Here is a 25788-nt window from a genome sequence, read left to right on the forward strand (position 1 = left end):
AAGAGCCAGAGAACCTCTTCCAGTATTGAAGATACAACTTCATGGCCAGTATTCAGTATCCAGGATATGACAGATCATGGCAGAGGAGAAAGCTGCCAATCTCAGATGCCTTTTGTCAGCATACCTCAGCAATACAAACCTGCAGGATGATACTGCAGGGCATGTACATTGCTAGGGGAATATTTACCCCCTTTTTGACACTTGCAGAAGGACCTGCTCAGCAGATGGGGATGGAGAGGAAGGAGGTTGAGCAAAGAGGAGCCCAGGATCAGGATGTGCCCATTACTCATATGCAATTATGGTGCAATTATCTATCTATATTTTATAGATACTGTTGAACAGTATCTACCTATTTCAACAAATGTTTGTCTTTTCCTCCCCCCCATTACTGACTTCTGGCTTTGCCTCCCCACCAGGGAGGGGTGAGGGTGAGCTTAGTAAGCAGTACAAATAAAAATGATGGGTGCTAAAATGTAACCCTATCCTGCCAGGCTGTCCGTGCAGGCAAGAGATATTTTTCCCTCTCGCAGAGAGCAGTAGGTCGTTTCTCCCTCAGCTCACCGGAATGCCTCCCCGTGAGGGATGCAGTGCGCAGCAGGCGGCCCAGCACGCCGCTGCCCTCAGGACCAGCGCACTTGGTATTTCTTATAATGCAGAAGAAATCACGACGAGTCAGGTTCAGCTCCTGATCTGATCCTTGTCGAGTCAAAGCATCTGTTGAGCGCGACCGGAGGAAGATGCAGACCGGGAGCGGGGATCCGCGCCGCTCCCTGCAAGCGGCACATTGATCATTGGCCGCGTGGCCAATTAGCGCCAGGAGCCAGGTCCAGCCCTCGTGTCTGCGCTCTGGTGATCTATCGCCAATAATTACCGACACACTTAATGCCTAGTTTGGATGGGAATTAATTGGAGGCTGGATAAATAATGCATTAGGGTTTATCCAGCCCCCATGTGAAGCGTCTCCCCCGAGCCAGAGCTGGAAGCGGCGAGAAGCGGCGAGAAGCGGCGTCTGAGCGGCGGTGGCGGCGATGCGCGGGGCGGCGGCCGGGCCCGGGTGCTGATGCTGCGAGCAGCGCCCAGCCGGGAGCATGCTGAGCCCCAAGATCAGGCAGGCCAGGAGAGGTGAGTGTGCCTACCCCTGCGCCTCGCGTTGTGGGGAGGGAGACCATCTGCCGGCACCGGGAAACTTCGCGGCGGTGGCGGAGAGACCCTAGCGCTGCCCGCGGAGTATCCCCCACCTGGGCTGCAGGGGCTGCCCGGCAGAGCAAGGCTGATACCCCGCTGGCCGAAGCCAGCCCTGGGGAGTTCAGCGGGAATGAACGTTCGGGGAGAATGAAGCGCAGGAGGAGACCCTGGGCTGGTGTTCACCAGCGTGGTCTGCAATTTCAGGGCTGAGCAGCAGGGACCATTAAAAAAATTGTACTCTGTCCTGGGACTCGACGGAGCCTTTTCACCCCCGTGCTGGTTGCTAATGCTGGTTTCTAACGCTGAATTCATTACAACAGTTGGAGACAGTTGTGACAAGTTTACCTGCAGCATCTTGGAGAAGCAGTTTGCTGTAGCACGTTATCCTTCCAGGGCTGGAAGCAGGAGGTGGAGATACTCGTTCTGTGTGAGCTTGTGGGCAAGACAAAAGGGAGGAAGGAAAACATACCCTAGGTTTGCAATAGCTGCTTTGAGCAGACCTCTGAGTGTTGTGTGCAGTGTTTGTAAAGCAATTAGCTGGGGCTGGGCACAGCCATTGTCTCCAAGTCAGGTCACCTGGAAGAGATGCTCTGGCAGGGGATGTATTGTGTGATCTTCACCAGTTGCTCGTTTGACATGGCGTTTGTTGATCATTGCTGCCACTCACAAACTAATGAGAGTCTCAGAGGGATACATTTTCCTGCACATTGGCAGCAGATTAGACTACTGTCATTTAGGAGCTAAAACAAACACAGTCAGAAGAGTATGCAAAGATTAGGGTATTCTTCAGCCTTGCCACCAGTATAAAGTAGGAAAAGCATCACTGCTTCTAGCTACTGTGATTCTGAGGTACTTTCAGCCAAATGTCACTTGACTTCATATATATGAAAGCAGTATTACACGATGAACAGTCCTTAAAATACCAGCAGCCCATTAAACAGCTGTTAGCATCTTGGAAGGAAGAAGCTTCTTGCAGTCTGCAGGTGTCAGGATCAGATATGTACTACCACACCCTCAGTAAAGTCATAAGTACTTATTTTTTAGTTACGCAATTTCGTAGAAGTTCAGCAAGTCTTTTGTAGATGCTGCCTCTTTGCCATCCCCCTTCTAAGGGGTGTCTAATCTCCTTTTAATACATGTGTTATCCAGCATTCCTGTTTGCTATTATAGCTCTGATGAGACAAGCTAGATGTTGTTTGTAGAGTGGTACAGGAATTCTGTATCAGCACAAGGAACACAGGGTTTCAGAATGGCATGTTTGCCATTCTGCCACTCTCTTCAAATCATCTGGAAGAGACTTAAGTTGAGCATTAACAAATATTGAAATCTAGTTATGGGATTGTAGATCCCTATGGGCTACTGATGCTTGGGGGACAAACTGTAGTGTAACTCTGTGACTCAATTTATAGGGGTATGTGTCATTCTCTCATTAATTGTGCAGTGGTAGGTTTATTTCTGAATGAATTTAGAACTTGTGAAAAGAGCTGACATGATGGGTTTTGAAACTTTTGAAACTACTTTTGCAATGGTGTGGCAAAGCACTGCTAATCTCTGGCAAAGGTTACCAAGTAGGACCTAATCCTGAAAGGTTCTTCTATAGCTCTTGTTCACAGGAACTGTAATCAGGTGGTGCTGAAGATGCTGAATGCTTCTTGAAGGTAAGAGTCCCACCCTGCGAGACTAAGGTGAATGTGAAATGGTAGATCATGCTCCCTGGTGTCTCAGTTGGGATTGCTAATGAAGGTTCAGGTAATAAATGGTGGACAAGCAAAATATTCAGAAGGCTGCAAGAATGTGCTGTGTACAGTGAGGGCAGGAGATCTGCTGCAAGCTGCTGCATGAGCTTGGCTGACTTCTCAGAGTAGTGATTGTCAGCTCTGCCACTGAGGACTTAGTTGTGTAAGAGAGGCAGTGTGAGTTCCCTGAGCAGACAGAATGAAGAGAAGGGAAAAGGAAGGATAGTCTGGGTACAAGTCTGTGGTTTCACTTGAGTGTGACAGGAAGCAGCAGTTAAGCTGAACCTAGGGATGTATTTGTAGAATTCTTGAGGTTCAAACCCCTCTGTGTGGCTAGATAACTCTGCTTCAGGCTGCAAATAGGAATGCTTCACTGACGTCTCTTTTATTTCCAATTCTCTGCTACAAATGTACCTTTAAACCTTCAATCATGACATCTGATGCTGTCATTTTTGTTTGACTTGTGGATTGTCCTTAAGAAAGCTCCTGGGTTTAAAGACATTCAGCCTTTTGAAAATGCTGAGTCTGGACTTGAGCTTGACATCCAGTGTGTAGTTCTTAATATCTTTGAAAGGTATGGTAGAGAACAAAAATAATTTGCCTTACTAAAAGTAAATGTCAAGTATAACACAGTCCTTGCTGTTCCATCAGCAACCTTACATCCGTAACTCAGAAATATGCGTATAGAGGTACATTGTGTTTTCATAAGACCTAGGAAGGTGTAAAATCTCACAGATTGAAAATCTTAATGTGTATAAATTGTCCTCTGGAAAATCATTCATCCTGGTAGGCCTGAATGGATTTTGCATTATTTTTTCATCTAGTGGTTTATGTACAGCAACTGGAGGAGTACAGGAGCCTGAAATAAGTGACTGCAATGGAAAATATCTATTTTCACATTCTTATTAGGTGATGGGGCATAGAAATACTGCCTTGCAGAGTGGAAGCAAGAAAACTTTCAGTATGGAGAGGAGGGAGAGCAGTTTTCAGACTACATCCTTCAGTCTCAAGGAATGCATTTTTGTGTCATTGTTTTTAAGAGATTAAAAATGAAACAAAGCATTTTTTCCTTGGTTTGAAAAGTCTCAAACAGGGTATACCTTCCCAGTTGTATTTAAATGTGCTTGGAAATGGAAGCTGGACTGAGTAGAAGCTTATGCATTTGTATTTTAAGGAGTGATGTGATGGAATTGCCCTCTATAGAAAGCAAGTCTGCTGGCACGATAGATTCTTTACAATAGTCTTGTCTTCAGGACAGTCTGTCTCAGCTGTAGAGGTACTAAGGATAAACCTTCTCTCCTTACTGGGACTTTGTATGACTGCGTACCAGTGACCTATTATTTCTGTTTATGGTATGCTCATACATATATTACAGTATGTTGAAAATTTTCTTCACAGTCGTAAGAATTAAACTTTTGTTTGCCTGTTTTAATTAAAACGTAGAGCCTGGAAAAAGTGATAGGAGACATTTTGGCTAGTTAGCCTGCTGCAAATGAACTGGTACTCTTCACATGCCTGTAGTAGAACAGAGGTATTTATTTCCCTCTCTCTTTTTTCCTTCTCTGAAACTTTTCATAATTCAATTTTAATGAAAAGTGGGCTTTAGCATACTTAATGTGTTTCTAAGGATGGTGTATAGTAATGCTGCCAGGAGGGACTTCAGGGGGTAAAGTACTAGTATAGCCCTCTGGGAGTGTGCACATTTACAATGTAAGCTTCACGTGCTTGCAGTGAGCACAGCTAGGTTTTAATATTCAGTGCCTTTGTAATGGTGTCATTGTATTTTTAATGAAAGTTCTGTGTCTTTGATTACAAGAGCATGAATACTCTATATTTAGATTGCTTTCTTATGGCAGTAAGGATACATGATTGCATGATTTCTCTATCAGTTTCTGTCCTAAGAATTTTTATGTTGCTCAGCTAAACTGAATCTTGTTTTCAGACTCCTTTACTTCTTTTAAATAAGATTTGGCTCCTATAAATTCAAAGAAAATTGGTGGCAGGACAGAGGAAATATAACCATATGTACACCTAGGGAGAACTGTCACTTAGTACTCAACAGGAATATATGTTCTGAAAGATAATGCCCAACTGACCATCCTAAAGACACATATTGGTTGTCCTGTGAGAGCACACATATATTCAAGGCAGACAAACAGCTAAGGGATATAGGAGTGTGTGGGGTTGTTGGGGATGTGGAAAGAACTGGGTATTTGAGCAAGATGAAGAGACAGCACCATGCAAGAGGAAAGACCATGCAGAAGAACTGGGGTTTGTGTGTATCGTGGTCTAACCCCAGCCAGCAACTAAGTGCCACATGGCCCCTTGCTCACTCCCCCACCAGCAGAATCAGAGAGATAGCTAGAAGAGTAAAAGCTGGAAAACTGTGTTCAGAACAAATCCAAAATGCAGCCATGTAGCCACTGAGAAGAACGTTAACTCTACCCCAGCCAGAACCAGCACAGTGTTGTAGACTACAGACAGTAATCAGTGAAAATCCAGACTACCTTAATTCTGCAGACTGAAAGCACATTATTTAATGCAAATCCAAGTGACAGTCATGTCACAGTAGTACACTTCGTAATCTACATGAGCATTTTAGGGTTAGAAGTGAGCTTTTGAAACAAATCTATTTCTACTCACTGCATTTTGATTGTGTCATGAAGCAGTCTCAGAATAAACAAACAAAGTAGTATTCCTTTTGGATTAAACTAGGTGGCAAGATAATTTCAGGAGCGCACCTAATGCTCTCCAGCAACTAGTGGGTGTTCCAGTCCATAGGATCAGAATAGAACTAGTCCAAAACAGAGTCCCTTGTAATGCATATGTGGACATTGGTTCCCTGCCATTAATGAACAGATCCATTCCTGATTTAGACATCTTTGAAGTTGTCAGAGTCACAAGAGTTTGTGTTCAGAACTGATACTTTTATGTTAATCCATTACTTAGATGGCCGACAATTTACTACCACAGTATCTCAGAGCTTAATAATTCAAAGCATATTTACCTTTACATGTGCCACATTTCACAGGTAACATTTATTTTCTGTGGATTAGGGCAAAACCCTAGGCCACATGTGAAGTCCAAGGCAGAACCAGGACTTGAAACTTGTTTCCCAAAGCGTAGTGTATGTGAAAAAATATTATGTTATCCTTCCATCTTATTAAACAGCTTTTCACTGGCCACGTTTTGTTCTCGCAACACATCCGACTCCATAAAACCTCACCAGTTAAGAACAGCCTAGACATATAAATGCAACCTTCAGCTTTATTTCTTGAGTAAATGGAGAGTGTCAGCATAATAGGATGAATATACCGGTATGAAATTTTGGGGGATGCCTCAAGGAACATTTTTTTCTGTACCAGAAACATTGGGTCATCCCTCTAGAGATTTCTCGTATAAAGAAAATGACATTATTAATCACTTCTTCAAGACAGTCTCAATCACGGCAGAAGGCTATCAACCAGTCATGGCTTTTGGGAGTTCTCATCTCTCCTGAGTTTTCCAGGCTCAGGAATAAGCTTTGAAAATGATGATTAATGTCATCTAAGGGAACGTGAATTAGGCATTTTTAGACCAGTGAAGGTGACCTCTCACTCTATTAGAAGGTTCTGCTTGTTCAAATTTATATTTGGCCTGGCTAGTTAATAATTCTAAATCATCTTCAATGCACTTCAGGTTCCAGGAGTTGGACCTCATGTAAGAAGAAACCCCAGAACCACAGTAGCAGACACAGGTAACAGGACAATCAGTACAAGATGCACAGCTGATATGACGCTCAGCAAGGAAACAAAAAACAGTGGTTAAAGGTGATTTCAATGAGAGAGTAAAAGAAATAGTGTGCAACTCTGTTTGTTAAAAGGGACATGGCAGACTGAAGGAATTAGAAACAGTGAAATAAATGCATTTCATAGAGACACAGAGTTAATCAAACAGTCCTAAGTGTACTCAGTCTTCTCTGTTTACCAAGGCATCAGCCCTCGAGCTTCTGGCTACTCTCCAAGTCCTCCACAGAGAGGAGGCAATCCTGCTGCCCTGTGCCCAACAGGAGTTCACCATCCTGTTTTTATATTCTCCTGGTATTAGGGACTGGTGGCACCTTTTCCCTTGACTCCTGCAGAGGCCAGCACCGTGCTGCTGGAGCAAGTCCTGGCCCTCGGGGACTGTACAGTGCAGGCAGCTCCTCAGGCTCTATTCCCTTCCAAACGACGCTTAGTGAAAGAGCCCTCCTTTCACTGGTGAATGAAAGGCAGAGAAGGGCAACTCTCTCATGTGTCTATTCCCCCTTACCAAATCACAGCTCAGCACCTGCAGCCTCTTAGCTCTATGCAGAGGAGTACCAGAGCCTCCACAGCCCCACGCTGCAGCTCTGGTTTGAGGAGCTGATGATGTACACAGCTATCCCAGAGCACGTGGGAGGCCAGCACCTTGGCACCTCCAGCTTACCAGGCAAATAATAACACCCAGTTTCTTACTCCTGGAACCAAAGTAAACAGCCCTAAAGCTGTGAACTCCTCCAAACACTTCCTTCAGCCCTCAGAGCCCACCAACATTGCTGGGAGCACACCAGGCTCCAGGGCAGGGAGCAGTCAGTGTGACTAGCTGCAGCTGGCATGGCAGAGCCACCATTAAGGAGGAGCACCTGTGAGGGGGAGGTTCACTACCCCACATCCTTAAATGAGTGATTCTTTAAGGTAAGAGAGGCAATCTCAGGAGCTGTTCTCTGGAAAGGTATGTGGGTAAAAGGCTAGGATGATGTGGTGGTAAATAGGGTTTGGTTTATGTCTCGGTTTGTGGAGGAAGGAGTCTCTGAAACACTGGGGAGGAGGAGGTGGCAGTAGCCCTGGGGCAATGTGAGTTTGGGTTTTGTCTTTTTGCTTTGGAGTAACTGGAGATGAAGCTGGTGAATTGAGTTTAAAATCCTAAGGCAACAGCACAAGGGCTGTAGTAATATCTCATGTAGAGGGAAGCATTGGGTCTGGAGCTGGTGCACTGGTGAATTAACTGCCCTGGAGGCAGTGTGAAGAAATAGGACCAGACTAAAGGTAAAGTGTAGGGGGCAAGTAAACCAGGAGGATCTGGGTGTTCCTTCTCACCATGTGCTGCCCAAGGGAGGTGAATGAAGCAGGGAGTTACTTCTGCTCCTTGGTACCAGGCCAGGCTCCTAGTATTGTGCTGCTTTCGTGCAGGGGTGCATGGCAGTGAGCTGCATTATGAGCTCTATGATGTAATTTCTTTGTCTCTGTTATCTTGATACAGAAGGAGTCAAGAAAGTGATGTTTGTGGGATTCCTCCAGAGACAGGTTCAGATTCCCACTCTTATTTTGTGGTATGTCCCATGAAGAAGCACATGATTTGTTCAAAGGTGTAATCTTCCCATTGCTGTTGAGATGCCCCTCTCGAACTGGTTTCATGGTTTGTGCTGGAGTAAGTGCTGCTCTTGGCAATAGCAGCTTTCTGTCCTTGCCTGAAGGCTCAGGCAGGCAATCACTCTCCATAGAAAAAGCCCTGAAAAGTTTGCAGGCAGGCACCAGCTTATTAAGCACAGGCAATCTGAATTTGAAATAATGAGCCATGGCCTTACCTCCTGGGGAGGGGAAAGGGCCATGAGAAAGAGCAGTAATTCAGCTCTAAGGATAGCTGGACTGTGGGAGCAGAGCACTTGTGGGGAGGGAATTAAATATTAAAAAATTAAAAAGCCATAGGCTCTTTAATTACTTGTAGAATACCACTGAGTGAGTACAGGGTAAAACTGACAGGATTGTGAATAGTGCAGTGGAAGCACTACAAATGGTAGCATCTCTCTCTGAGAGGACAGTCACCTGCTACTTTTAGTACCTGTATAAATGTATTACTCTTTGCTGCAGGATTGCTACCAGAATGACTACTTCTCCTTGCCATCTTTCCCTTTATATTCATGGTAGTTGATAGGCAAGCACAGCAGCATAAACAGCTTAATTTGTTTTCTCCAGCTCCCTTCAGTATGAGCAGGAGTAGTTTGAGGTATTATAAGGGCACACTGTGGTGGGAAGGGGAAACTCCTTGATGAGGCTGTAGTGTGAGCTGTGTGCTCATCTGGAAGAGGAAAGGATCTGTGCCTAGACTCTGCCCAGGCCTGCACATGTTGAAGGTATTTAAAACTAACATGGGGGAGGGAAGCTGCTGCTGACAGTCTTTCTAAACGTGTGTTCCTTCCACGGGGCTTTTCTTGTGCATCCCTTGTGCCCAAAAAGCAGTAAATTGTTCTTTATGAAGAGCTAAAGAGAGGAGATACTAGGTTTTCGGTATGGTCGAAAAGTGTTTCTTGTAATAGCCTTCCTCTTAAATGCAGGTGTTAAGAATTGTTATGCTTCAGGTAAGATTGTTGTCCTGTGAACTGGTATCAAAGTTACCAAAAAACCCAAAATCTGTGGTTTGGGGATGAATGACAAGAAAGATGTATATGTTGTTTCTAAGGTGAGAACTAATTTTGTTTTAGGAGGAAGAACTGGGCTGATTTCTATCTCTTTGGGTGAACTATAAGCACAGGGTTAATACTCCTTTGCAGACCTCCAGTTTACCCTATTAACCAGTGACATGTTGTCACAAATACTTCCGGGTAAATAATCTGAGTACTTAGATTCAGAGTATGAATTAGTGTAAGGATAAGGATTCCTGATTTTCTTCTGCCTTTGTCCCCCAAATCAATGCGGACAGTGTGGCAACTGTTGTACAGAGAAGGAAGCACAATTCAGTTGCAGATTGAAAACAGGTACAATGATGTTGAAACGGGCACACCAAGCTGTTGGTTCAGTGCTATGCCCTGAAAAGTAGGGTTGGAACGAATACCTCCCTCATCTTTGGATGAGGGAAAGAAGAGAAATACAATGTTATGGTTGAATTTGGAAGGTTTATTGTTCAAAGTGGCTGGGTCATCGTATCACTTCATTTTATTGCCCATTCCTGGCTAAAGGCCTTCAGAAAGTTTTCTGTACTCTAGATTATTTTTTTCAGTCCAGAATAATTTGGGGAAGTAATATCTCATGGAGCATGGTGGACAAAGGTCTTTGGTGCTCATAGCATCAGTGTTAGGTATCAGTGATGCTGGCAGGCACTGTATGTCAGAATAACATGAACCACGTGCTTGGCCTGGCACAGACATTAGTATTTATCAAAAACATGGGTGACTGGGGTGCCTCTGGCTAGTTTGAGTTGTTAACACTGCAGTGAACCTATGTTTGTGCTGCACCTGTAGTGCTGTAGAGCTGTGGTCTTGATCAGAACTCCAGTGTATTTGATGCTGTACAAGCTCAGGTTACAATCCCAGCTCCAATCTGAATGTTATCATGGTCAGCATATTTTGTTTGCTCCTTAAGCCACTATGGCTGGAAAGGTTATTAAAAATTAATAGTCATACCCATAGGGAGGATTTCAAGGGGCTGTTGCTGATTGCAGAGGGAGTACAAAGTATTCATTCAGTTTTCCTTCTGTGACCTGATTGGACTCATTAAAATAGCAGGAAGAAAAAATCTTAAATATTTATTGGAATTGTAGAAAGTTAACTTTTCTTATAGAAAGGTCTCACCTTGTCAATATAATGTAGGAATGTAAGACTGGGTGTATCAACAGAAGGGAAGAACAGAGTGGATGTAGAAAGAAAGGAATAAGACTTCTCTCCTCTGGCAGCAGTGAGCTGTAGTTCAGTGTAGATGTCCACGGAACTACGAGAGCTTTGCCAGCAATAGAGATGCCTTCAGCAGTGCTTGTCAGGAAGGCAGTTCTTACCAACCAGATGGAGAAGATTTACAGCATTCAAGAGATTCTGCCAGGGTTCAGTTGGAGTGGAGAGCTGGTGTTTAGGATTGCTAGACAGTTTTGTAGGCCATAGTATGTGACAAGTGCATGTGCTTTAGAGTGACACACCAAATAGCTGTGACCTAAATGTTGATCCGTCCTCTGAATAGTTTGCAGTGGATCCTGTTGAGAGCACTCAGAGGATGGTGCAGATAAAGGGACCTTAAAATGTGATCTTTCGCTGAGAGCAGTTCTGTACTTGGGCAACCTATCAATATGGTTTGTAACTCTGGCTTTCCAGTAACAAAGGATATGGTGTTGAATTTAGTTACACTGGTTACAGTCTGCTCATGATCAGCAAGATGAATAAGTAAGAATATGCTTGACTATGCCCCCAGCCCTATGGAAAAAGAATAAAAAAGTAGTAGACTTGAACCTGCTGTCTACTGGTGTAGATTATCATAAATCTGTAATGGAGTGGTCCTCTAGGTTCTATGTGTCCCTTTCAGTACATAAGAAATAATTGAAGCATGTGAGTATTACTTGAGTGACTAGTGTTCAAGTCATGGAACTTGTAGCTCTCTAACTTTCCCTCAAGAGTACAGGGTATTATGTTGTTGTTCCTTGTCTTCTGTGTTTATATTCATGGACTTTGAGAAAGCTATGCTAAATAGAGTGCTTAAAATATGACCTGCAGCATCCTCCTATTGCTAGGAGGGAGAGGAGACCACTGTTAAAGAAGAAAAAGATGGGAGCATGATAAATGGTTGTGTTCTGATGTATTTTGTACAATCTGTTATGGAGAAGCGGGACCCCTGGTGGCCTAGTTGGGACCCCTGGTGGCCTAGTGGTTAGCATGCAGGACTCTCACTGCTGCGACGCAGGTTCGAATCCCAGTCCCCTGGGCAGATGGAGCCTGTTAGCCCTGTGAGGCCATCCATCTATGAGAAGGTCACTCTAAACAAACCTACGTCCTGAGGACCTCACTGCCATTGTCCAAGCTCGCTTGGCCCCGGCAGATGAACCTTAGGATTAAAGGGTGGGCTCAGTTCAGCGCATGCTGTGTCTCACCTAAAAAATCCATTGCGCAGGCTGGAAAGGTAAAAGACCTTTCCCAAAATCTTCGTTCGCGAAGACTGGCCATTATTATTTTATGGAGAAGCTGACTCATGCTGCTGCATGAGTTTGGGTTTTTTGCTGTAGCGAAATACTGAAAGGCAGGCATAAGAATTGCACCACTCACTGTGATATCCTCTATTGAGAAGTAAAGAGCCAGTACTTGGGGTGCTAAATGAATGATGTCTTTATTCCTTGTCTTATCACAGATGTGTTTGCAATAGTTTCTCTTAGCTGTTCTGTATGCATTTTTATTCACATTTTACAGATGCAGCCATGCTGCTACTACAGATACAGTGGAAGCAGTAAAAGTAGAGATGGGAATGGTGGAGTTCAGCAACCAGGACTTAAACTCTTCAATGAAGAATTTGCACCTCGAATACTATGTCCAGTTCTGGGCCCCTCAGTTTAGGAAGAATGTTGAGGTGCTGGAGCATATCCAAAGAAGGGAAGCAAGGCTGATGAAGGGTCTGGAGCGCAGGTCCCTGTGAGGAGTAGCTAAGGGAACTGGGATTGTTTAGCCTGGAGGTTAGGAAGCTCGGGGAGACCTCCATGTTGGTTTGGATCAATGCCTTTGCAGCAGATCTCCTGACCTCTCCTACCCTTCATGCTTTGGTTGGTGTTTTAGCGTAGTCTCATAATCACAGAATATTTTGATTTAGAAGGGACCCCCAAGGATCATCGAGTCCAGTTCTTAAGTGAGTGGCCCACATGGGAATTGAACCCTCAACCTTAGTGTTGTTAGCACTATGCTCTAACCAGCTGAGCTTATCTCCAATCTTGGATTACTTTTGAATGTACTCCAATGTCGGCAGTACCAGCTGTTCCTCCCTACTTGTTCTACCCCACACCCGGTGTGCTGTACTACTTTATAATACAGCCCTAGCCAAATGTCCTAGTTCTGCAGAGGAGATGTAGGCCACCTCATCTGAATGCTGATAGTTCTCAATGGTTTCCCTCAATTCACTGCAGTTTTTTGGAATAGAGTCACTTCACTAGATCAGTTAATCAGTAGGTCAGTAGCAGAAAGAATCAAATCATCACCCTTCCATCTTGGTGTTTTGGGAACCCATCCAGTGGTTTGGGAAGATTGGCATGGCTCTGTGTATTTGCAGAGCACCTTTGGGAACAGCTGGTGGTGGGTTGTCTTTGCAGAAGTTTCTTTGTTGACAAGTGCGAAACCCCCCGCATATTCTCACAACCTGGGACAATAATTAAATTCTTTTTTTTTTTTGGAAAATACAAGGTTAAACTCTTTACTATTCTGTGGAGTTGAGACCTGCTGGCTTCTTGCTGCTAGTGATAGCAGCAGTTTGGGACTTCTTTGTACAATAGGTCAAAGGTCTTCAGAGGTGGATTGAAATGTCAACCAACAGATCAATGCCCCTTTACTTACATGATGGCAGCAATGGATTGCCAAAATCCTTAGCTGTTCCTGAAGTCCAAGATGCCATCAATTTTGTAACAATAGTTTGAAGATGAATTTAAATTGTTCTTAATGAGTAAAGGACTAAATTCTCCCTCTGACTATATGGATTTTTTTTGTTTTTTTCATTGTGTGTGTGGAGTTGCATTGATTATCAAACAGATTTGAGTTTTCCTTGACTTGTGGAAAGGCTGTGCGTTAACGTGTATCAGTTTGTGCTACTGTAGGTGTGTTCTCTTATGCAATAAAGACATTACCAGGTCATCAGTTGGCATATTTCACAGAAGCCTTGAACCTTTGTGTCACTCAAAAAGAGAACTAAGATTAAAGTTGATTCTTGTCTTTCCCCTTGATGCCTAAAGGTGCTGAGGAAAAAATACTCCAGAGCAATTAACTGAGGATGAGATAAGAAAAGGGTTTAATATGCGCCTAGGCATAAATATGCAAGACGCATGCCCAGGATGTGTTCGGGTGTTACAATTTATAATACTGCCCGACCAATCCAAGTTTTGTCCATCCCGTAGCTTTTGCCCTGGTCCAGCTCGGGGTCAAAGTAGCACTCCTGGGACCTCCCGTTGCAGTCACAAGGCAGGCACTCGTTGGCACTCTCTGCTGTTGCTCTCCTCCATGGACGGTCATTGAAGAAAGGAAGGCACTTTTCACAGTCGACCCCAAAGGTGTTGTGCTTGCAGTTGCAGACCAACTTCCCAAGCTCGTTCTTCACACGCTCGCGTGCCCGTTGCATTTGCACCTGCCACCCACAGCAAAGTCAGAAATTGCGTAGTAGTAAGACTTGAGAACTTTTGGGTCATTGAAAACTTCATCTCCAAATGTGTTCAGACGATTGAGGGTCACTCTAATATCTGTAGCTGTCACCCATTCCTGCAGCACAGGACTGTTGTCAAAGTGTGCTACCTGCATACTTTTGCAAGTAACTCTGATCATTAAAGTGGCTTTTATGGTCACATCACACAGGTCGCTGGAGTATAAAATTATTTTTCTTATTTGGAATGTGCCTTTTACAGAGCTGACAATGCCATTTGTAAGCTAGTGAAAAGTTATGGCTGTTGAACAACGCAAAGAAGTCCAAGATTAATTTCTTCATGCCAGTCAGGAAGCAACTTCTCTCAAAATAGTGTGTCTTTGCCTTTTGTTTCTGACTGTGTTCCATAAATACTGTACTGTAGGCGGAACAGAGGAATAGATTTTTTTGTGTTCTACAAAGGGAGTGCTGTGAGATTGTTGAAGAGTGATGCAAAGACCTGAGCCAGCTCCATGACTCTAGAAAGGGTAAAGGTAACTTTAAATGTGTCCTGCTGTGCCGGAGCTTATGGCATGGTAGAGCTACACAGCTTTTAGTACCAGATCCAGTATGTGTATTTTAACAGTGTTGTTTGGGTGTGCTAACCTGCTAGCTGGCAGGAAATCTTGCCTCCTTTGCTGCCAGGTATGGTTAGCACATTCACCCTTAAAACATGCTGATATAAAGAATATATGCAGTCTGGTGTTATTCTTCAGAAGTCCTTGGTGCACCTGCAGTTTTCCAGTGAAAAAACCACTGACTGACTGATCTGGCAGTGCAAAAGAGATGAGAGAATAACCTTTATAAAATCTTGAAAGCAGAACCTTCAGGTTTTGGACTTAGAAGTTCTGAGAGGGGATGAAATTGTTCTGGAAACAGAGTGCTGCTTCATGAAGAATTTGGGCCCCTTTTTGGGCATGCATCATCTACTACAGTATATAGTTTATTTCTTGTTAGAGTCCTTCAGGCTGGCTCAGATTCTTTGGCCATAGCTGAAACATGCTTTTTGGTCACTTCCTTGCTGTTCAGATCTTCCTTCATCCCTCTCTTAGGTATCTTTCTGCTCAAAAGAGTGTCTGTTTGGTGTGTGGGGTTTTTTGTTTGTTTTTAAACAGAATGCACTTATCTATAGGTAAACAATCTGTAACAAAAGTTTGTGCCCTTCAGTGAAGGGCTGAAAGGTATTTTTGACAGTATGTATAACCAGTTTCTAACAGCAGTTATCCCTAGTCTGAGAGTGCAATCATACTATAGTATAGTGAATTGTACTAGTTTATGTTGGATTTCAGGTTTATGAATTGGTCTTTGGGAATGCAGTTGTTCTTGCAGGCACTTAATATCAAATAAATAGCTGTACAAACAGATCCTTCCTTCAGACTTTGTCTTTTTTTTTTTTTTAACCTGGTTTGGTACTTTAAGTCTGGTTACCCAACCACTACAGAAAATACAAGGTTAGTAGACTAACATATGTAAAGCTAATTGTCTCCTTGATTTTCCTTTGATTGGACAGTAAGATTACAGAACTGCATTGCTTGTAGTGTAATGCGTGAATGTTTTCTTTTGGAAAAAATGATGGGTTTCCAGATCCATTTATTTTTCCTTTCATATTTTTATTTTGGCTGAAAGAAAAAACAAATTAAGGGAAGGAAGTAGAACATAGCACATCACCTTGCTCTATAAAATGTTCTGAGTAGATGGGTGGAGCTTTACTGAATAGAAGTGATGGAGCACAACCTGCTCTTATGATAGTGTTTCTGAATGTGGTAATTGTGCTCCAGATGAAAAAATGTGAGCACCCTTTTGTTTCTGTACAGATTGCTGCTCTGTTTACCTTAAGGGAATGAAAAGCCCTTGCCAGTTCCTTATAACTGATATCCTTCTAGTTGCCTAAACACATCTTGTAACCAACCACTTCAAACATTCTGTCTTTAATCTTTGCTTATTGCGTTTCAAGATGCTTAATTCCCAGATGGTACTGAGGAAGTGTCTTGGTTTCGTTTGTGCTTACTGATTCTGGTATCTCAGCTATCAAATTCAAACACAAATACAATTGTGTGATGGACACAGAAAAATCTAAACCAAATATTTTATTTCCTACAATTTGGTGAAAGGAAATTCAGTTTCTCCTTCTAAAGCATATTACTTGTGTTTCCAGTGAATCCTTTTTTAAGGCCAAGTTTGAATTAAATAAAATGACTGAGAATATTATTTATAGGATGTGAAACCACTTCCCTTTGTGGATAATACTTTAAACAAAGACTATATTACAAATAATTGTGTGTCACTGTGTTGTTAGACTGAAGACACACTAGAGCAAAGTGCCTTTACTGTAGGACAGTTGTTGGCCAAAATCAATTATAATGACCATATTGATTTTTAGCTAACTGCCTATGAAATTTCAAAAGATTACAACTTTAATTGATATTGAATTGTGTTGACTTGATTGATTTCCACATCTGGTTTAAGTAGGTACTTACTGAGTGCTCAAAACTCTAGTGGTGTTCAGAGCTGGGAGTGGAAGAAGGAGAGGAGAAGAGATTGTATAATGTTGCCAGGCAGGATTGAACTGGGAAAGGAGGAATGGAAAGGGAAGATGATGTCTCTGTTATGTGCATGTTCAGGGTAGAAAATAGATGTGAGAACAGGAATGTGTATGTAGCTTGGAGGCAGGTGCCCTAATAATAGGGAAATGAAGAGAATGAAGAAAGATTAGCTTTAGACAGGGCTGAGTTGGGATGGGGATAGGGATTGCTACTTCTGTAAGGATTAGCAGTGTGGCTCCATCCAATTTGACCCATTCACTCCTGGGGATATCTTTGAATTTACTATTAAAGGCATGACAACCAATCGCGGGGTTTTGGAGGGGAGTTTATTTAGTGTAGCCCCAGGTATTTGCATACTGAGTGTTGAAGCATCTCTTCACTGCCTTTGCTCATATTCTTTCTCCCATAATCATCTGGATATGAGAAATTCCATGTGTCAGTGTCACTTCCAGTCAGAGGAGTATTTTCAAGGTCTGTAATTCTGATTCTTGCCTTTTATGACTTACCATTTCAAAATGGCTTGACTCGTTAGTGCCATCTGTGGGGCAGCAGGAATATGGGTCCTGTCTGGTTTGTTGTTACCTTGCTGTGCTGGAATTGCCTTGTTTCCCAGCTTCTGAGTGAGTATGGAGTGGGTATATGGTATTTCAGTACTGTCACACTGCAAATGAATCCTAAACCTGTTTCCAAGGAGGATTTGAATCCTTCCTACACTGATTTCTGTTTACAACTTATATGTATGACTGAATCAATAATCAGCTAATGACAATGTGAAGAGCGAAACTAAATTGTGTGGTGTTATTGAAAAGGCATTACTGGATCAGAACTCTGGGGCATGTAAAGTATTTGCTGAGTTGTTGTGAGTCGGATTTATTGATTTGTTTTCTTCCTTGTGTTCTGCTGATTCCATAATTCTGTTCAATAGATGAGCATAAAGAATGTATTTCTACCATTAAGAATCAGGGGCTTGATGTACTGCATCAGACTATCAAAGCAGATATTTTGATCCCAGTAGTATGAGATACCTGCTGCTTTAGAGGAAGGCTGTGCTCATCCGTGAAACTTTCCTTCTGACCTCTATGCCATTATTGTATTCTGTGAAGCATGCAGTGTAAACATCAATGCTGTTAATAGCCATAAATAATTCCTCTTTCTAAAAATTTTTTTCTGATCCATGTTGTTGACTTGCAGATGAAGTTGCTAAGTATCTCTCTAATGAAATTAACTATTACAGTCACAATTAGAAACTAAGGAAATGGAAAGCTAAGACAGCATGAAGAATTGACAACCATAGCAATTGACTGAGATGGGGTGCTGCATAAAATAAAATAAAGATACATTCTCCCATGAGTGATCACGAAAGCTTTTACTCTTGACTAAAATAAATAGTTGCTAGGTGAACTGTACGAATAGCACTGAAGGGTGTGTGGAAGTACAAAGTAACTTACTTAGAGTTATTGCAAAGCAAGATGTTTGATGTGTTTTGTGAGGTCTGTCAACATAGATGGTAGTTTTCCAGGTACGTAAAACTGATTTCTTTTTAGGCGGAGGGGTTAAATAGCAAAGGGTGCATGTAACTATATGCAAGTGAGGAAAACTGGAAACTGATGGGACTTTCATGCTTAAGCTGGAGAGTGCTAAGGTACTTCAGTGTGGAGATGACTTAAGTGCTTACTGAAGTATGGATTTTGGTATTATTAGACTAAATGGTTAGGTTAGTAGCCAAGATGTTGCCTAGGAAACATTATAGTGCTGTTGGTAAAAGCAAATTTTTGGGATATTTGCTCTTGTAATAACATAAGTCGTAACATGAATGTGGAACAGATTCTGGACAGTCTAAACCAGATTACAGTTTGGTCACAGTTGTAAAATGTGGCCTGGGATGAAGCAGAGAAGTTTTGTTCAACTAAATTTTTGCAGGCCTCTGCAATAGAGACTCAAATGTGACCAGGGAGTTTCTTACTGTGTGTGTATGAAATGGGGTCCTCTAGGACCTGGTGGTGATGGGGGTGTGGGAAGGGGATGGGTTTTTTGGTAACTGTGTCCATCTGTGAGAGGTGCTGTGCTGCCAGAAGGGCCGGAACTAAATCCTGACGATCTTGGCTGCGTGGTGGAAAGCAGTTGTTGATATATTTACTGGAATGATAATTCCTGTCTGTGAGAGCTCAGACTACAGCACGCAAGCTTAGAGAATAAGCCTGGATACATCAAAGCCTGATCTTGAGTGAATTCTTTATTATGATTTTTTTTTTTTAATTCTTTTGACTATGTAAAAATAACCAGAATTGAGAAGTGCTGGGTTACTTAAGAGAATCCAGGGGTTGCTGGTAAACTTTGCTGATGTAGGATTAATGCTGTATATGAGCTCACGTTAAATTCAGCCAGCTATTTTAGCCAAAAATAAGGGAAGTATAATTCAAAAAAAGCTATGATGCTGCAGCAGCACTTTTTAGAATATTTCAGCTTTTAATTTACGTTTTTAAGTGAAGCTAATAACAAAATAAAAACTTGATTTCTCATAACAGGATAGTTATAAGTTGAAAGCTAATTTCTCTTGATTGAGTCACAATACAAAACCAGTTATTCACAGTTCTGTTGATAGTGCCAGAATTTACCTTAGCAGTTCAGAGAAGTGAAAAAAAAAATCCATTCTGCCTATCAGACAGGGCTTTCACTGAATCTGACATTTAAGACTAACCAAGTGATGTCCTCTTTTGCCTATAAAACTGGGAAATTGTCAGGGGTCAAACTGAGTGCCTATGGGATGGTTACAGGAGAGGTGAGCAGATCCTTAAGCCACAGTGAAAGGAGAAAGTATATGAAACTGTACAAGTGGAGATAGTGTCACTGAGACTTTTTTATAATGGGAGGACATGGTACTGTTCAGATCTGCCCTCTGCTGACAGAAGTGTTTAGTGTGTAGATGTGCTGGTTTATATTTCTTTATAAAGCAAAACATGATGGCCTGACTGCCAGGTCACAAGGAAAGTCAAAGTAGATTTTATTACAGACACTAATGGAATTTCCCTCACTGGATTACACCGAAGAGGCTCTCCAAAGATCTGACCTAAGTCCGTTATCTGACTCTCCTTATTTTGTGGTTTGCTTGATGAAAGACAAGAAAAAGGATCAAGTTTGATGTTGCAATTGTGATTATTTTAAATTATTTTTTTCTTATAATTGTTTTTTATTTCCCAAACACCACAGCCTCCAAATGATTTTTCTTTCTTTGGTATATGTTTTCAGTTTCATCAATGTGTGATGAGGCACCAGGAGCAGAAACCAGAATCGAGTGGTAACATCAAGATCATATTGTAGTTGTTTGAACCCAAAAGAGGCAAAGCTAGACAGTGCTCTGAGAGGCAGAGAGTTGCCCTTTGTTGTGACAATCTGGATTAGCTGTAGCATATCAGGGATATGTGAATTAGAAGCTTGCCTGGTTTTTAGCTGCCTGGTTTTGTTTTGTTTTTGTTTTTTACAGTGTTAATGTAAGACATCAGTGATGTAGATTTACTGGTATTGGCCTCTAAACTAACGCCTTGTTCCAAATGAGCAATTATAAATTGTGCTTTAAGTTAGCTGACTGTAGAAAATGGGAAGGAGCAGGATCATGTTAGCACTAATGAAGGAAAATGGCATGAAATATTAAATAACTATTATAATAAGATACTTCATAAATCCAAAGGAAGTAGAGGTGAAAAGACCTATAAGGTCACCTAACCTATCCATTCTAGGGAACTGGCTTGCTGCCTGCAATATATAATCATTATCTGCTACGCCAGACTAGCTCTGAATGCCCAAAACTTTAGTGCTCTTACTGCAGGCATGTGGGAAGAGAAAAGAAAGGGTGATACATTCCTTTTCTATTTCTGAAACCTTTAGTCAGATTTACATGTTTACATTTTTTTCCCCCTTTATTTCATCTTTTGTTTTAATTTTGTTTTTCTGCTTCAATGTCAGAAAGCCCTGAAGAGTGAGATGACTTTAATCATTCTGGATAGCTATGCTATCTATATCTCTTTTGTCTTTGTCACTTTGATTGACAATTCTCTTTTTGAATCTTTCCCAGTTTTTAATCTTTTTTCTTCTGGCAGCTGGGTTCACTGGCTAATCACCCCACAGTGGTAGTGTGTGGCGTAAGAATATTTTCTTATACTTTCTCCTTTTTTTCCCTTTTCTGTCCCCCCTCACCACACTTTTTGCACATCCTCATTGGGTAAATATGCCTTTAGGAGAAAGCAATATCATTATTATAGAGCTGGAAGTCAGTAATGATTTGCCACAAAGAAAGGTAGTGTGAGCAGTGGAGCCTTAGTGGAGGTATTGTGTCACTTTAGAAGGTTGCTGGAGTGAGCAGTACCAAAAAGGTGGTTTGTCTTTTGTTTGACTGTCATGAACTTGAATGTACACCCTGAAAAACAAGTACTTGCTCAAAGAAGGTAGCATCCATGTAATGCTCTATCCATGTCTGAGAAGAAGGCGTAGAACAGTTATTTAGCCTGAGTGTTTTTATTCTTATTTCTTTGTTTCATTTACTCTGTAATTGCCTTTTCAGCCCGGTCAAGGAGTTTGGTGATGGGTGAACAGATTGGGCCTCCCTCCAGACCTTCTTCTCCAAACCCTCAAGAACGTGTGCTGAAGTGTGGCTGGCTAAAGAAACAAAGGAGCATTATGAAGAACTGGCAGCAGCGGTGGTTTGTGCTGCGTGGGGATCAGCTCTTCTATTACAAGGATGAAGAGGAAACTAAACCTCAGGTATGACTTACTGGTTGTGACTTCTGTGTAGATCACAGTTACTGCTTTGATTGACAGCTCATTTCAGTTGCTTTCTATCCTTGCCAAAACCATACATGCTTAAGAAGGTTCAAAGGCAAGAGACATGGTAAGGAGACTTTTATCAGGAAAGTCATAGAGCTTGGGAAAAGGTTAGAAGGTGTTTACTTACCCACTAGGGCATGCTGACCTCCAAATCTTAGTTTGGTCATCTGTGAGACTGGAGTTTGACAGGAAGAGCTATGGAGTTCCAGATTCCTGAGGCAGGAGTGATTAACCTTGCTTAGTCAGCTGGGACTCATTATCTCCCAGCTAATCCATTGTTTGCTGAGAGGTGAACCAGCTGTGTAGGGCTGGCTTGTGTGTGTAGAGTGGGTGGATTTTGTTACTTGCTGGCATGAAGGGCTTGAGAATGGGCTGTAATATGTTTTAGCATTGTGGGGGAAGGAGAGGGTGTTGTGCTATGGGATAAAGCTTATAGAGGAGATAAAGAATTTCTTATTCATCTTCTTCAAATGCCTGTAAAATACTCTTGCAGTGTTTGAGCTAAGGTCTTCCCTAGTTGCTGTAGTAGATTATGTATCATAATTCATGTAGTTATTGTTTTGACTGTCAGACCTTTAGCCAGAGTCATTGAACAGAGGGAACATAATTGAATAAGCCAGACAATGTCCCTGTACTGCTGCCTCCTGATGAGTCAGTACAGGCATTACAGAGTGACAGCCTGTGTAATATCATCACCATCCACACGCTCATTATAGATGATTATTGAACTGCTTGATGCAGCTGTGTGCTTGACTGTCACATAAATTTCATTGTAGAGTGAGAATGGAAATGAATATTCCCCTGTGGGCCTGATATAAGTATGGTAGATGAATGAGGATCTTATATCTTGCACTCTCCTAATCAGTGATTTGGTCCATCATTATGGACAGCCTGCCCACAGAAACCTGGACCTGATGATGTAACCTGGTTACTCAGGATGCTGCAAGCAACAGCTGGATTTTGTGCTTTGGTTAAGCCAAGCACCTTATATTCATGTGCAATGGATATGGAGAGCTGGGCACTTCTGAACTGTGTTAGTGACCATGATGAGGAAGAAACTGCCTCAGTAGTCATGTTGTAAAGCATTTCTTTACCCCGGCCCTTTTGGGGCATGGGGTTGCCATACATTTATCACCATGGGAAGCAGTTTTCACAGAATCACAGATTATTATTTTGTATAGGATGATAAAGAACTGTGTCCTGACTATTCTTTTAGGAATTGCAAACTAGGATTTGCATCGGACTTGAGCTAGGACTGTATGCATCCCACAGGTGAGATGTACTTTTGGAACTTGTAGATAGCTATTGCTTGGGATTTTCTGGAATGAGAGGGCAATGGCACAGGGATGCCCACAAAGAAACACAATTGAGACCTTGGGAGATCTTTGTTACAGGCCATGGAGATATTTGCATCAGTTGATATTAATCCCTAATTTCCTTTAGCCTGAAAGGTACTCATGCTTAATTTAAGTATTTTTGTTTTATATATCAAGTGTGGTCTGCAAGCTTGTGCGCAAAAACTAAATCAGTAGCTGCACCAAAATTCCCATTGATCTTCTGCCTACTTGATTATTTATACATACTCTGGAAGAAAGTTGCATTCTTATTGTTTAGCTGATAAAGTCAAGTGAGATTTATGACATAATGTTTCAAAAGACAAACATGAAATAACAGCTTTTTGTTTATGGATGTTGCATTGCCTATTTTTACAAAAATCAGATTCTAAGAGGAAATTGCAGATGTTCTTCCCTTGATAATAATGCTAAAAAGATGGAGCTGTAATCTAATGGCAGGAGAATCACACAGGCTTTCTGGAGTGAAGAGGAATTACTCTGTGGTCTTAATGGATTGAGTACTGTTGAAGGTGTGTGCATTTGTGTGCCATATGACATAGTTGCAGTTGCACAGCCCACTCGGAGTCCAGTGTTTAGAGGGTGGACTTGCAGACGTTACTTTTCTTGAGTGTTTTCTCAGGTTGCCCCCATGAGGAAAGGGGGAAGGGAGGGCTGACCTGCAAAGAGCTTTTGATGCTCCTACTGACTCTGTCAATATATTGGTTGGTTTTTAAAGTAGCTTTGGGTTCATTTCTATTCCCAGGATAGGAGATAGCATGCACTCCTCCGCAGTTTCCAGGGGAACAGAAGCCACTGTGCAACTAATTCATTAACCTTTCTTTCAGTATTGACTTGGCATGATAAAAGGCTTTAGTGCATTTGCAGTGGGATTGAATTTTGCCCTCTAGAAAACAGCAGAATTTTCTAGAATGTGTTCTGGCCACTGGACTCCAAAGATAATGTTGTATGTTATACTTTTTTGTGCCATTTGGAATAATTTGAAATGCATCTGCATTTTTGTCATGTTGCCTTTCCAGTGTTTTCCTGTTATCTTTGGAATGCCTTCAACATGTCTTCAAATTTCAGTGAACTTCAAAGTCAAATTGTAGGGCAATAGGATTGGGAGGGGAGGGTGCTGAAAGTTTATCCTATTCTGTTGACTTATTTTACCTTAATTTTAAAACTCGCAACCATTCTAGATAAACCTCTCAGTGTGGACTTTGCTAAGTGTCCTCCTATATTGTGTCCTTCCACAATCTTACCCTTACACTAAGTAGGGGACAGGAACTGAACCTTGACACTCTTCTGCAGCACTACCTGAGGAGCCTACTGGGGATTAGTGTTGATCCTGTTCCAGTCAGTGAGCAGAGATGGCAACGATGTGATCTCCACATAACGCTTTGTAATGGGACACACAAAAGGCAGAGTGAGAGTCGCAGGGCAGCTGCATCTGTAATGTGAAGTGGGGGTCATAAAGCACAAACTTGGTGAATATTTTTATTCATTATACTGAATACCTGGAGAATGCACATTGAGAATGATAATGGGAGTTAACTAGCTGTTAGATATACCTAGTAATAACAGGACAGCTTTACGTCTCCTTCTCCAAGGGGACTGCATGAGCCTGCACATGGCTGTCCTCTCACACTATCCACAAGTTTCCTGAGCATTTCTTGTCAGTAAAATCCACCTAGTAGCTGTCTGTTTTTTCATTCTAATCTAGCGTGTACTTTGCAAGGTGAAGGAGCAAAGCTCTTCTTACATTTGGAACAGGCTGGAATGTCATCATCGTGCAACTCATTGTGGAGAGTATTATCTGCTAATGAAGATAAGTTTGGTTTGGTTTTTTTCCCCCTTGTGGAAACAGACATCCAACACCTGGAAAATATTTGAAATAACCAGATGTCATTTTTCTGTTTACTCCATCAGCAGGCTGGACTGTTGCTGTTACTCATACCTGTAGGTGCTCCTGTAAGCCTCAGGTCCAGTATGGTTTGTAGGTACAGCTTGACTGAAAAAATACATAAAGCTGCTAAAGCCTTGGTTTAGAGGTTTTGAACATGCATTAAGCTTGAAAATCTTTTGTTCATTTCCCAGTACTTTACGGTAGATGAGTTGGAGGGGGAAAACCTTCAGGCCTGGCTTCAGTCCATTACCTGGAAGGTGTATGCCCTTCCACCCTGCCCCCCACCCACGTGGCCTGTGACCCCACAAAGGAGCACTCACCAGACCACCAGGGAGAGACGGACGAAAGAGGAAGTTTATTGTGAGGTGGGGGTTTATATAGCTCTTGGGAGGGTCAAAGGGGACCAATCACAGGTGAGGGGTCTTACAAAAACCAATCAGGTAGGGAGTTAACAGCCAAATAAGGAAGGGGTTAACAAAAGACCAATGAGAACACCTTAAGGCATCTTCCCAGGACACTCCTGCCTGAGAGATAAGGGGTCTTACAGAAGGTATCGGGAAGGAGCAGCAGTGACTCTGCAAAAAGCCATCTTAACACGTGTTTAAACGACATTAAAAACTTCTGATTCCCCAGTCCATCTTTGGCAGGACTTTTTCCATACATCCATTGCTACAGTACTGACTCTAGAAGTTTTTAAGGGCTGTTATTAACAAAATGTTTCCCTCAAACAAAACCTAGCTCTAGTAATGTTAATGCAGCAATGTCTGCTGTCAGCCTGAGCCAGCAAGTCATCCTTCTTTGTCTGTGATTGACACAATCATTATTGAGTGTCCAGGTGATGAACAAGAGAGGTGAGAGAGGTCTTTTAAAAGTTCATGCCTGACTACATCTGGGAGCGTTCTTCACAAACAACTAAGAAAGTTTCCCTTGTTACATTTCCTGGTCTGAGACAAAAGGATCTGAGACAACAATTGACTTATCACTTGAAATGTGGGATCTATCCTTTAGCCTGCTTTAAATCTGAGGCAGTTTGGCTTCCATCTCTTTTACTGAGACTATGGCTAAGTCTGGTCATGGGTTAGCTTGGACTATATGATCCTTAGAATTCAGGGTTGGAGATTATTCATTGGTATGAAGCTGTTGCAGAAA

General features: G+C 42.2%; 1 protein-coding gene across 3 annotated transcripts in view; it reads left to right on the forward strand.

Moving 5' to 3' along the window:
- The first annotated feature begins 576 nt into the window (after nucleotides 1-576).
- ARHGAP22 (Rho GTPase activating protein 22) overlaps nucleotides 577-25788 on the forward strand; it is a 149124-nt gene continuing 123912 nt past the window's right edge. Inside the window, exons 1-2 of one of the 3 annotated variants that reach the window (XM_027672265.1) lie at nucleotides 577-1122; nucleotides 21137-21336. In XM_027672265.1, coding sequence (XP_027528066.1) covers nucleotides 1089-1122; nucleotides 21137-21336 — 234 coding nt within the window. In that variant the 5' untranslated portion in view covers nucleotides 577-1088. The remainder of the gene's footprint in view (nucleotides 1123-21136; nucleotides 21337-25788) is intronic. The other 2 variants (XM_027672263.1, XM_027672264.1) reach the window with 2 other exon arrangements.

The sequence above is a fragment of the Neopelma chrysocephalum genome, unplaced genomic scaffold (assembly GCF_003984885.1).
Source record: "Neopelma chrysocephalum unplaced genomic scaffold, ASM398488v2 Primary Assembly neopelma1_97390, whole genome shotgun sequence".
In the NCBI taxonomy this organism is placed as follows: Eukaryota; Metazoa; Chordata; class Aves; order Passeriformes; family Pipridae; genus Neopelma; species Neopelma chrysocephalum.